Raw genomic sequence first — 12,640 nt, 5'->3', positions numbered from 1 at the left:
AATTGCAAGATTTTTTTTTTCCCCAAAGAGATAACAGGAATTTTATTCCACTGTACTTCAGAGGGGAAAATTCTTAATCCAACTGTGATGATGCTTTTAACTTAAACCAGTCTATCAGAAGGTGTCATTCAACAGGAGCTGGGGATCTCAGCACAGCTGTCACACTCATGCTCAGCTGGGCCTGAGTCCAGAGGAGCGAATTCGGAGTAGGGCAGGTGAAATCCACTTTGCAGGGTGGCAGTACTTCACACTGACCCCATTTGATGTGAAAACCTGTACAAAATACACCAGTGCAGGTTTTTCTTGTAATTTTATGGATTTTCAGCAGCGTTCACCTGAGAGCAGAGGCAGCAATGGGAACACCCAGTAGATGATGCAGCCGATTGTTCCTCTGCAGGGACCCAGGGCTAGCAACTGGTTTTCCCAAGGTGGGTTATAGGGTGTGCTGGAGAGAAATAAACAGTGTTACGTGGCCAGTCCTTAATAGAGCTACTCATGTTACTCTGGGAAGGAGGCACTGCAGTTTCCTTCTGTTCCTACACTGTGGTTTCTAAGGTCTCTGCCAGCTTCTGATGCTCCCCCGCTCTCCCACCACCTTGCTCGTGCTGCTGCAGGGACACCTCGAACCTGGCAGGGCAGAGACAGGTTTGCAAAACGCACACACCTTTTTCTCTCCGAGTGCAAAGCCTGTTAAAGGAGAGGAGCACCTCAGCCTCTGGACGGTCCGTTTGTAGCATTTTCCTTGGAGAAGACTGAGCAAAACAACCTCAGTCGCTGCAGAAATGCTGAGCTCCCTTCAAAATCGAAGCGAGAGCTGGAACCCCCGAGGTCCCCGCAGCACAAACTGCAGCGTGGGACGATGACGCCATCCCAGCAAGTGTCAGGCGCTTTGGGGCTGAATCAGAGTCTCGCCGAGCTGGTCGGATATCCTCCGAGCTGCAGGCTGCCGCGGGATGGCCACGGAGGGGAAGAAACGGCTCCGAAGCAGAAAGAAAACAAATAAAAAAAAAAACTTTCAGACAGTTGCCAATAAAATCTTTTTGGCTCTGCGTCTGGGCATCGCTCCCAAATCCAGCCTCTCGCCCTTGGATAAAGCACTACAGCCTGGAATGAGAGGCAGATGCGTGGGAGGAGTGCATTTATCTGTGTCTGGGCTGGAAAACATATGTACTATAGTGCCTAGAAAAAGCTTTCTACTTTGGGCCTTGCTCCAGGAAACCTATTTCCTTGCTTTTACAACTGTCCCCTGTTCCTTGGGACTACTCAGATGTTTAACCGAGCCCGAGGACAGGGAGCTAAGGAGTTTTCTCTGCGTCCTTCCCTCTGTCCCCCAGCCCTGGGAGCAGCCAGCCTTGGGCACGGCGCCTCCAGCCCACGCGTCTGGTCCTCGGGAGGAGGGAGGGATGGGACGGTCACCCAGGCCGTGGGGTGACCTGTCTGCAGCACTGTATCCACACCTTCTGCCTTTACCTATTACGAGTGGATCAAGCCCCAGCCTCAGCAGAGGGGAGACAGACTGATACCTCGGGGGGCAAAAGAACAGAGGGAGGGAGAGGAGATCCTGAGAGGCTGTTGCTGGCCCGTTCCTACCATTTTACCGTGAGGTTATATTTCTGGGTGGGTTGATTGTCACTTTTTTTAAATTCGTATCCCGGAACTTTGTAACTATGTGAGAATTCTAGCTAAATTTTACTCTCTGATTAAAATCAAACAGGAACCACCACCATCAAACTGCACGTCCTTAGCCTGCCAGGTCGCAGCAAGAAGCTGGTTGGGGGGGGCGGGGGGGGGAAGTTAATACTTTTCTTTTTCACATCACGGTTTATAAAACCAGCCTCTTCCCGGCGGGCAGGAGCTGGTTCTGGTTGGAAGGGCGGCTGTAACCCAAGGGATGCGGGTGCGGACAACCCGGGGCGAGGCTGGAGAGCCGGGGAGGCGCTTGTCAAAGCAAAGGGGAGAGAGAGAACGGGGGCTGAGGAAGGGCTGGGGCTCCTCTGCCTTCGCTGCTCCCGGGCGGAGGGTGGGAGGGCTCCGCTGTCCCCGGCCGGCCCCGTCCCGCCCCGCACCGCCCCGCACACCTCGGCCCGCCCCTGGCGACCTGCCGGGCAGCGGCGGCGGGCCCTGGAGCGGCGGTAAGGCTGTTCCCGCGCCCAACAGGGGGAAAACGCGGCTGGAGGAGCCGCCGGGGGGACGTGGGTGGAGGAGCCACTTCCCCGGGGTGAAGCGCCGGCGGCTCCGGGACGCGCATCCCCTGCCCTGCCCTGCCCTGTCCCGGGGGACCCCACCGTGCCCCGTGTCCCTGGCAGCGGGAGGGACCTGCTGCCCCCCTGGACTATGCCTGGGCCGCCTTCGGGGGGAACGTGGGGAAAAAACCACACAAAATGTGTTCTCTTAAGCACAGAAAATACCTAAGAGCGGCCAGAAGTGGGTTTAGTGTGTGTTCTAACCTGCCCCCCTCCCCCAATAGCTCGGAAAAGTACTTGAGGAGATGGGGTTAATCTAATGATAATTAGTTAATCTAATGATAATCTAGTGATAAATGCTAAAATGATCACCACCTGTGTCATCTACAGATGCCAAACTGAACTTATTAAACATGGCTCGATTACTCAAATAGTTGAAAATGCTGTATTTTTATAGGATCACAGTCGAGATGGGGCAGCCCATGCAGACAGAAAGAGCGCTGCTTGGGTGTGCACGAGGTGGATGAAATAGTTATGGAAAATGTTTTCGAAGTGTTGGATTTTGTCTATAGTTATTTTGGTTTGTCTCCTGTATACTCAGTACTGAGTTAATATCCAGCAACTTCTGTTACGTATTTGCTGAATATTGTTCACTAATGTAATGGTTTGTGATGTGGGCAGAGAGTTGAATATAAATTTTAAATGATTTTGCCTACAGCAATTTTCAGTGGATAATACTGGAATGTGTTTATTTTAACCAAAGCATTCTTTCTCCTACCTTATCAGCGATCTTTATTCCTACACAGCCCTTATCACAGAAGTATTTATTTCTAATCCTTTTTTTGCAGGCAAATATCCTACACAGAAAGTGAGGCTGAATTACGTGCACATGCCGATTACTGGAGGAGAGGCTGAAGGACATCCTGTTTTGATTTAGCAGTCTTGTTATTCTTTGGGGTGAAATGAAGAATTTGATTTTGTTTTGGAAACACTCGGATTTCTAATGCAACTGAACTTCAGTAACCTTTTTGCAGCGCAGATTTCAACAAATTAATTTTTCTCAAACAAAGATGCAGAACCTGTCAGTAGCAGAAAGTCTTACTAATACAGGCATGTCACACCAGGGGTCTCCAAAAGACCTGGCATCTGAAGCAGGTGGTGTGTCTGTCAGTGGAAGTGACTGTAACTGGAATGACAAGACAAATAATGAAGAAATTATTAATCTCGAAGTAATGCAGCAAAGCCTCCCTGTAACGAACAGCAAAGGGAGAAGTTGTGAGGGGATTTCTGAGAGCAGTCTTAGTACCTCGGAACCCAGTGGTTCCTGGGGTGATTTTGAAGGCTTCAAGGAGTCGTTAGACAAATCAGAGAGATTCAGTCATAATCTTGAAGTTTTGGTGAAGTCAACAAAACCTTCTGGAGCTGACAGGGAGTTAAGCAGCGGACGCTGTAGCCCTTCTGCTGCCCAGTTCTGTGCTGAGCCATCTCTGTGCAGTGGGATACAGGAGGCTTTGGGCTCTCTGAATGAGGTATGTGTTAATAGTAAACCAAGGACCAGAAATGTTTGTGTTACGGCTTCCTACATCTCAAGTTTTGTATCTGTCTTCTCTACAGAGGGTAATGTTGTACAGGGAGAGAAACTGTCAAGCTGCTTTGCAGCTAACTCAAGTGGAACAAAAGCAACTTCTTTACACTGTTTGACAAATACTTAAGTTGTCCTGCTGGAGAGCCTTAAAGAATGTAATGCACTGCTTTGCTTCTAGACACTAGGAAAAAGTAAGCACTTAGAAACCATGAACCCTGCCCTGAAGCACATGCAGTTTAAAACCTAGACAAGAAAGAGCATAGGAAACAAAAAATTGGGAAGGTGGGTGACAAAAGCAGGGTGGACAGAAATTCTAAGAGTTGCCTGCAAGCTCATTGAAGAAAACCAACCTAACATTGAGTTAGAAATTGGTAAAAAAAATTACTTTTTTTATTTAATATACTGCCTGAATAATATCAACAGTCTTTCGGGAATTTTAGACTGATGGTGGTAGGAGAAAATGACACACACACACACACACACAAAAGAATAAAAATCTTTTATTGTAATTTATTTTTATAGCATAGGATGTTACATTCTCTCCTATGATGTTACAGGTAATATCCTGAGTAAATAATGTAATGTATCCTTATCAGCTCAAAGAAAGGTTCAGGTAAAGGGTTAGACCTTGTTGCGATGAGTGTGTTTCCATAAGGCCCAATCATGCATCACCAAAGGGAAGGAAAGCAACAAAAAGGAAGAGAGAACATGAAAATACAGAGCAGCTCCTCCCCATTCTTACTACTTTTATCCTAAATTACAACATTTGAAAAAAAAAAAAGAGAACAATCAACTAAGACTTCCATGGGGTTAATCTGTAGCAGTAATAACTTACTGGATGTAGTCTGTTAGATGAGTTTTAATAGGTGTAGGGAACCGGGGATTTTCTGGAGACAGGTTTTCTTGCCCTTGCCTAGGAATTTTACTTGTTGCACAGGTATTATTCGGGAAAGCACAAAGGTGCAGGTGGGATAAGCTGCCCACGCTGACTGAGTGGAGATACACAAGATACATGCATAAACAAAGAACTCAAATTTTTTCTAATGCTGAAAATGGCGGACAAGAAGTCTTCTGTTGAAAAAAGGGACTATTGTAATGACTGAAACCGGAATAGAATATAGCAGGTTGCTTGGCTTCTTTCCAAAAGCAATAGATCTTAGTCTTACCGAAGCATTTGCTCTATTTTGCATCTATTAAAGGCAAAAGAAAATGTCCAGTATGAGCTAAATAAGTTAACCATCCTTAGAGTTTCACACTGGCTTTTCTTGTCGAGGGTAGAGAAACAGCTACAGTGCTGAGAGAAATTTGAGTGTAGAATATATGTGTAGCTTGTCCTTTATCCCTGTGCTTTTTGTGTTGTTTGTTTGAGATCATAAACTCTTTGGACTGGGGCTCTGTCTTCCGTGTGATCAATAGAAAAAATGCCAGTTAGGTTGGAGGGACCTCTATGGATCATCTGAGGTCAGAAGTCTGACCTTCAATATTTATTGCTTCAGTTAATTAAACTATGTTGATCTGGAGCAGAATCATGCATCTTGAGATGGAAACAATTGCTGATTTCCTTGTAGTAGCTGGATGTTTTGCCTACATAACTGAACACTTAAAGGACTTTTCACATGCTCTTTAAATACTGGCCTTTGTGAGAGGGATGGGTGCACGTGTTTAAGCCCTGTGGTGTTCTGACATAATGGGATAGAGAGGATTTAATCAGAAAGCACAGTTGTGAAATGTGTGCGTTCATGTTTTTATAATTAGTACAAAGCTACAAGATAAGTGGAAATGTACCCAAATTTGGTTTTAGAAAGACACACTGAAGTAAACAGTAATAAAGGTAATAAAAAACCCTGCATTTTTCATCTGGCTTGACTATACTGTCAGTGACTTGTATGTGTGTTGGAGAAGCATCACAGGCTCTGAGAAGATACTACAATTGAGGTAGAGCTGTGCTCCCCTTGATGCACACTCTCTGTGGCTGTAATGGCTGTAATTGCCCCCATCCCAAAGCCAAGAGCAACTGCCCGGCTTTTCCTTAACTTCCATCCCATTTCAGTTCTGGTACCTGCTAGGAAGTGTTTTATCCTTGACTGTCAATGCTTTAGCAAGTTTGCTTTCACAAAATTCTGCTTCTCAGGCATCTTTCAGGATCCTGTATGTAGTATCTCTGGTGTAAGTTGAAATAATTTACAAAGTGGTTGAAAGTATCGTGACACTTTGGGCAAGATTCAAAGGATTTTACTTGGGAGTCTCTGAGTGTCCCAGGAGCTGCTCATCAGGATAGGCATTTTAGCAAGGCCCTGCTTCAGGAGGAAGCCGCGTGGGGCACAAATTCCGTTCCTAGAAGCAGGCTCAGAAGCACAGAATCCTTCTACCAGCTCTGTTGATTCTGCCCACTCACCATTAGATTAAATCCATAGTCTCTCAGTATTCACTGCACTTGTCTGAGTTCAGTATAATAAAACTGTGGAAGTACCTCAGTTTATTTCAGCTGTTTCAATTACAATTAAATGAAACTGTCAAAATGTGGAGTATCCATGCTTACATTTTTCAGACTAAATGGTCGCTTGCTGGGCAAAGAAAACAAACTGACTTGTTCCATTCTCTTGTTTTCACACGATGTTGCTGCTCCTGGATTGCAGTCCTTTGGAGGGATGGTAAAGTCAATTAATTCCTTTTATTTAGAAAATTGCAGTAACTCCTTCTTTGAAGGAATAAAAGGACACAGCTTCTGAACCAGACGGTGTGATAATATCCCTTTAGGATAGGGTGCAAGTTATGCACATTTTCCCTTGTATATGTATTTCTTAGTCATCAGATAGCCCTGTTACTTCCAGTAGGCCTGTTTGGATCACTCCTGTGGCTGTGTTCAGTCTCTCAAACTTCCTCCTCATCACTGCTGGAGGAGGAACAAGTATGCAAATCTGGCTCTGATTTTTAATATGTAAAAAGTTTGGTGCAAATGCAAAGATATAGAGACATCCTCACCCCAGCTTTTCTGCAGACCTACACAGTGCAAATATTTACTGGTAGCTGTAGCATTTAGCAGTTGTGTTACGTTTGGCTGAATTAGGAGTATTTGAACACTGAGTTAGCAAAACAAGCTTTGGAGTTGATGTGTGTGTCAGATTTGTCCTGAATTATCTGAGCAGAAGAAGGAGTCCTGAGTGCTAAACCAGTCTATGGTTTAGAAGCTGGGAAGTTGGAGACTAAGGTTCTTCAGAAACTCTTGGATTCCCGCTTCTCCTCCTCTAATTCTACGTAAACACTCAAAATGCTGAACTATGGGCTCAGTCTCTCTGTGCCAATAATATTAATAAAAATATTTAAAACAATAGGACAATCTCCAGAAAAATTGTAGTCTTTGGACTAGGTCCTTTGTGAACTGTGTGGGTGACCCGTATAACACATGTAATAAAACTCTCTTTTTTTTTTCTAGGCAGACCACAGCTATGAGGATATATTTAAGGTGGGCTTTCCAGAAGTCTTTGTATCACAGTCCACAGAAAGCATAAGAAGCTTAGATCAAGTGCTTGATACAAATAATGAAGATGTTGGGATAACTGAACTTCTGAAGAATCAACTTTGGTAATGAGTTTAGATCAACAGTTTAAAAAAAAAAAAGTTCCTCAGCAATCTCAGCGATTACACTGTTTATTTCCTAATGTAAAAATCCACAGTGGTACACTCAAAAATCTTTCTTAACACTACACTCTTCATCTTAGCAATTTTGTGCTGTATTGTTAGAGGAAATGGATGGTGGTTTAGCCATTGGAAAACAATGAAGGGAATATATCAAAATTACAAATTCCTGCTTAGGGTTTTTCCTGCTGTTGGTGTGCCTTCTTATGACTAAGCCTCTGGAATGCCAGAACCCAACAGGCAGCCTGTTCTTCCTGTTTGCTTGTCCTTTCTTTACAGCACATCCCACTTATTTCTTAATCATCGGAGGCTGCTGCTTCTACCAACAACCCACAAACCTTTTCCCCCCCCCCCTATTTTCCCAGTTGGTAACTTCCTCTCATGTTAAACCAGATGTGCTTCAGAATCTGTGGTGCATCTGGCTTCTTTCCTGGGTTGTGTTAATAGCAATTATCATCATTAACTAAGATTTCTCTTGCGACAGCTGGAACACTTCTAGATTTGTTACATGTTTGTGAAGGATCAGCAGCTGTTGAGCAGTACTGTAGTTAGTGAACAGTATTGTAGTTATTTTTGCATAACTCTGAGGCTTTGTATCTAGAAAATTGGGTCAGACCATACTTGGGAAAGGTCCTAGGACTCAGAAGAAATGTAGTTAAAACATTTAATGTGGGCATCCTTTTGGCAAGTTCTCTGCATACGCGTTATATTTTAATCAACATCAAATTGTGGAGAAATATATATATAAAAGGGACTACGGTATTATATGAGAGTACCAACTACAGACAAAAAAGCCCTGACCTATTGTGATTAATAACTCAGGTCAATGATAACTAGATCCTGTACTCAATAAAATCCAATTGGATTTTTATATGTGATGAATGCAATGTGAGAATCGAAAATACCATGTGGAGAGAGCTCTGTAATTCTCACCATTTCAGCACTGAGTGCCTTTGGCTTGGTTTGTAGCACAGGCACGTCCAAAGCAGGTGCAGGTCACCCACCTGAGCAGCAGGTGCTGCAGAGGAGAAGTGTGACCTGTGGGACGGAGAAAGGTTTGAGAGACAGAAAACGCAAAGTGCAGAACTGATAGGGCTGAACTCTACCCACATTTCACAGAAGCAATTGAATGATGTGAGCTGTTGGCATATAACACTCTCTGAAATGTGCTTCTGATGCCCTTCTCATCTGAAGCCATGTTAACTTACTGTTTCCTCTAATTGTCATGCAAGGTAATTAGTACATTGGGTTGATAGTTTGACTGAATGTAGGACTCTTAAGATAAGTTGCTTGTTAGATTGAGGTAGGGTAATAGACAACTGTATGTTATTTACATTCACTGGAAACCTCATACAGCTTATAACCTCAAACTGTGTTTTGTTTTCTAGGATCAATTCTGGAAACCTATGGAGAACACTTAGAGACTCTGATAACACCCCCAGCTTAAGACATCCCTGGAGTAAATCTCATTGCCAAGAAAACCTTCTGAGTGTTCTTGGAATAGATGCAAATCAAAAGGTAATTGAACAGTGGTTTGCCAGTATGGCAGCACAAACACTTGGTTAGGAGTCTGGTCCTCTCTCAGCTGTACATGCAGATGCATGAAGGACTAGATCTGGGTGAGTCAAAAAGTTTTTTTTACAGAGAGCTTTTTAAAGCGATAGTTTAGTGTGTCCTCATATTTATGTGTAAGTAACCATGAAATTGTCCAGGATCAAACTTTGATTGTCTTTACATTGAACTCTCCCCTACATAGTGCCCTGTTGTTACATGGTATTTCGTTATAGATGGAGAATTAGCATGCAGGTGTGCGTGCAGTAGGATTGTTTACTTTTTTTGCTCAGAGTATGAGAAAACTGTTAGCCTCTAATATCTTTCCGTTAAGTGAAAATTAGACTTGAATCAGGGAGTCTGTTAAAGTAATTACTGGATGTTTTTACTGTATAGGAACTGAAAGTGTGTTCAGCTTCCCTTTTCCTCAGATTATTCCTCTGTCTGCTTTTGCAAGGCTCGAGGGAGAATGTGTTTTAAATTGAATTGAGACCAAACCAACAGTGTTGAAAGATCTCAAGTAAGAATGTCTCTGTTTAATCTCTTGTTTTGAGAAGGTAAAATTGTCTCAGATGATTAAGTATTCAGTTACTTAGTTGGGATCAATTAGTCACAAGTAATTTTCAGAAATAACTGTTTCAGTTGATATGTGATTGCTGAAGCATGGAGTTGGCAAGCTACTGATTTTTTGGACATATTTGACTTTTCATGCAAGTTATATACAAACAGAATGACAGTGCTGAAGGTAGAAGACCTATTCTGCACATGCAAGTCACTTTTATAGAATTGTGACTTAACAGAGAGAGGAGACATTTCTCCAACACAGTTAAACTCCCATTCTGTTCCTTTCTAGACCACAGATACACCAGCATTAAATCAATGCCCAGGCAGCTTAAACTTACATCATTACTTCTTTCTTTTCTGTTACAGGAAAATTACGTTGCTTTAAAAAATACTGATAAAGATATATTTCTCATCAATGTTTTGGCATTAATTAAGGCTAATTTTAACTGGAAATTGCTTTTTTATTAATGGGAGTCACAAATAGATTCATGTGAGTAGGTAGAACTGGTTTTAGCATAAAATTGTTTTAATGCAAAGGGGAACACATGATGAAACACAGCTTCAGAAAGTAAAATTTAGTGGTGGTTGTTATTTGAGGGAAACTTCTCTTTAGATTATATACTTTGAGATCAGACAGAAATGCATAAATAAATTCATAAATAAAATTTTTTTCAGGACATTTCAGAGAACCAGGATGATATTTCTGAGGAATCAAATGTCAAAGATAATGAGGACTTCAGATTTGATGGATTCAGTATCAATGACTGCAAAGCATTGATCCAGACCAAGGTAAGAATTGCTCTGAAAGAACTACAGAGTGTATTTTACATGTTCCTCTCTGCTGTAGCCAGCTGTTCTAGCATATGTCCTCATGTAATTGTTTGGTCCTGGTGTAACTATTTGCATATGGAGTTGTTTTTTTGCTCTTTGAAACCTCTCTGACAGCTTTAGAAAGGGTACCTGGGCACTTGTTTGCTTCTTGCTAAAGCAATGCAAGTTGGAAGGAAAATTGTGTTGTTTTGGAGGAATATTCTTCATCCAAGGTCCCTTCCCCAGCAGAGAATAAGCTTGAGCAGCTGTTGTTGCTGTGGGCACAGACAGTCTGAGGCACACTTCCATTGCTCTGTTTCATTCCATTTACTGCAATGGACAGTGAAGGTGTGTAACTGCTCTGGGAACCTTGCACATAAGAGATGATAGGCTGGAGATTCCAGAGATAAAGAACTAAAAGAGACTGTCCAGCTTATTCCTCTATAAATCAGTTCTGCTTTCTTAATTGAGTACGTGAGGGAGGGATCACAGTGGCTGAATCACACTTGGAAAGTGTAAACTATAGAGACAGGGTTTAGAGAAAGGAGAAGTGGCTTAAAATAGATGAAGAAAAAGTAAAAGTGAAAGGAATCATGGTACGAAGTTAAGGTAACTGGGCAAAATTTTTTTCTGGAATAGACTTGCATTTTGGGGTCTCAAAGTAAAATTCATTACAAAACATATGTTGCCATTTAATTTTAAGTAAGTAAAATCATATAATGGGATGTTTTCCATTTATCTTCCTAGCTGTGTCCCTTTTCCCCCCCATGCTAATTTTATTTTTATGAACATTTATTAAAGTTAAGTTGAAATATGCAAGCTGATTAACCTTCTATAGGATGGAAAAAATTAACTTTGTTTTTCTTTCTCACTCAGCTTTCTGTATCACCAGACTCCAGACATGGTCACCTTTTCACCTGTAACCTCTTTTTGAAAACCACACCATCAAATGAAAACACACAGTATATAACAATCCCAAGGAAGAAGCACCTTTTCACTACAAACAACCTAAAAATGAAATTTTTCAGTAGTGATGTTTGCTGAACTAAATGCACTTTTTAGCCTTTTTTTTTGTTTGTTTTTGAACTGAATGCAGTTTACTTTAATTTTGTTACTGACTTGGTACTATAGGCTACAGGTGTTCTTTAGGAAAGTGACGTATTGCTGTATACAAGGTACCTAAAGTCACATTATTAAAAGAGATTTCTCCTCTTTAGCTGTGAAGTTAAAGGTGTAATTTTGTCCTGCTAAGTTTTTCTGCAGAGCTGTGTCTCCTACAGTAAATGCTGCAGCTGCAATCACACTTTAAAGATACTCTGTTGGAGTCCCCTGAACTACTGACCTTTCAAGCCTTAATGCCTCTTCAGTCAAAACCTTCCTTTCCCTGCCAAAATCTACCCACAGCTCAGGTGTGTTGTAATGTGTGCCTTGTCACCATCTCTGCTCATACTTGGTCCAGTTCGGATCAGCTGAGATCTGCTGCTTTGCCACTGCTGGATGTAATGAGAGGAGCCTTCTACATCTGGGATCTTCCACTGGGGTTTAGGAAAATAAAACTGTGTTAACTTCTGTCTAGTAAATCCTGCTGTGGTGATAGGGGTGGGGGGAGTGAAATGTTTTGTCCTGGCGTTGGTTTCTGACTGAAATAAATCACCTCGTTTGAAGCTGATTGTAACAGGACTTGTTGGATTCATTCAGCCACACTTACACCACGCATAACCTGCTTGTTAAAGCTGAGCAGTGTTGTAGTTCGGGACTTGCACTGCACAAAAATGCTGTAAATTGCTGCCCTTTTAAAATTTTATAGTAACTATCGACTGTTGCCCGTCTTCCTGCAGCTTGAGTGCCACAGGGGATGCACTTCACTGTCATTCAGAGAATCCATGGTGCTCCCCTGCCAACTGCAACAGCTTTATTTATTCATTGGTAGTAATTTTTACACAAGTTACTAATCTATTTGCTGCTTTGGCCGTATGAAAATTTTATATGGCTTTTTGTTTTAAAGAGCTGGTAAGCACTGCAAGTGATGTTTTACGTGTAAAAAGCAGGGAACAAATTTGGGTGTTCCAAAACTAAGTCAGTTAATTATTTAATAATGTGCCTATTCTCTTCTTAGAATTAAAAATATTATAAAGCACTGACAGACTTCAACCCTTAACCTAGTAAACTGTTCATCAGTGACATTATAATTGCTGTAATAACTTTAGTAATGCTTATGATACCTTAGTGCTGTTAGCATGGGATGAACTGTGCACCGGTTACTCAGTATGTGGAGCAGAGCATTTGGAAAAGTGATGTTTGAAAGCGGCTC

The 12,640-nt window shown here is 42.2% G+C and overlaps 1 protein-coding gene across 1 annotated transcript; it reads left to right on the top strand.

Moving 5' to 3' along the window:
* The first annotated feature begins 2,087 nt into the window (after positions 1–2,087).
* Positions 2,088–12,218, top strand: CLBA1 (clathrin binding box of aftiphilin containing 1). The gene is made up of 6 exons (XM_051769988.1): positions 2,088–2,132; positions 3,032–3,712; positions 7,202–7,350; positions 8,793–8,922; positions 10,195–10,308; positions 11,206–12,218. The coding sequence occupies exons 2-6, from the start codon at positions 3,254–3,256 to the stop codon at positions 11,371–11,373; spliced, it is 1,020 nt and encodes a 339-aa protein (XP_051625948.1). The 5' UTR covers positions 2,088–2,132; positions 3,032–3,253; the 3' UTR covers positions 11,374–12,218.
* The last annotated feature ends 422 nt before the right edge of the window (positions 12,219–12,640 follow it).

The sequence above is a fragment of the Manacus candei genome, unplaced genomic scaffold (genome assembly GCF_025592945.1).
Source record: "Manacus candei isolate 608988 ecotype Guabito, Panama unplaced genomic scaffold, ASM2559294v1 h1tg000113l, whole genome shotgun sequence".
Classification (NCBI taxonomy): Eukaryota; Metazoa; Chordata; class Aves; order Passeriformes; family Pipridae; genus Manacus; species Manacus candei.
This window is presented reverse-complemented; position numbering and strand designations above follow the sequence as displayed.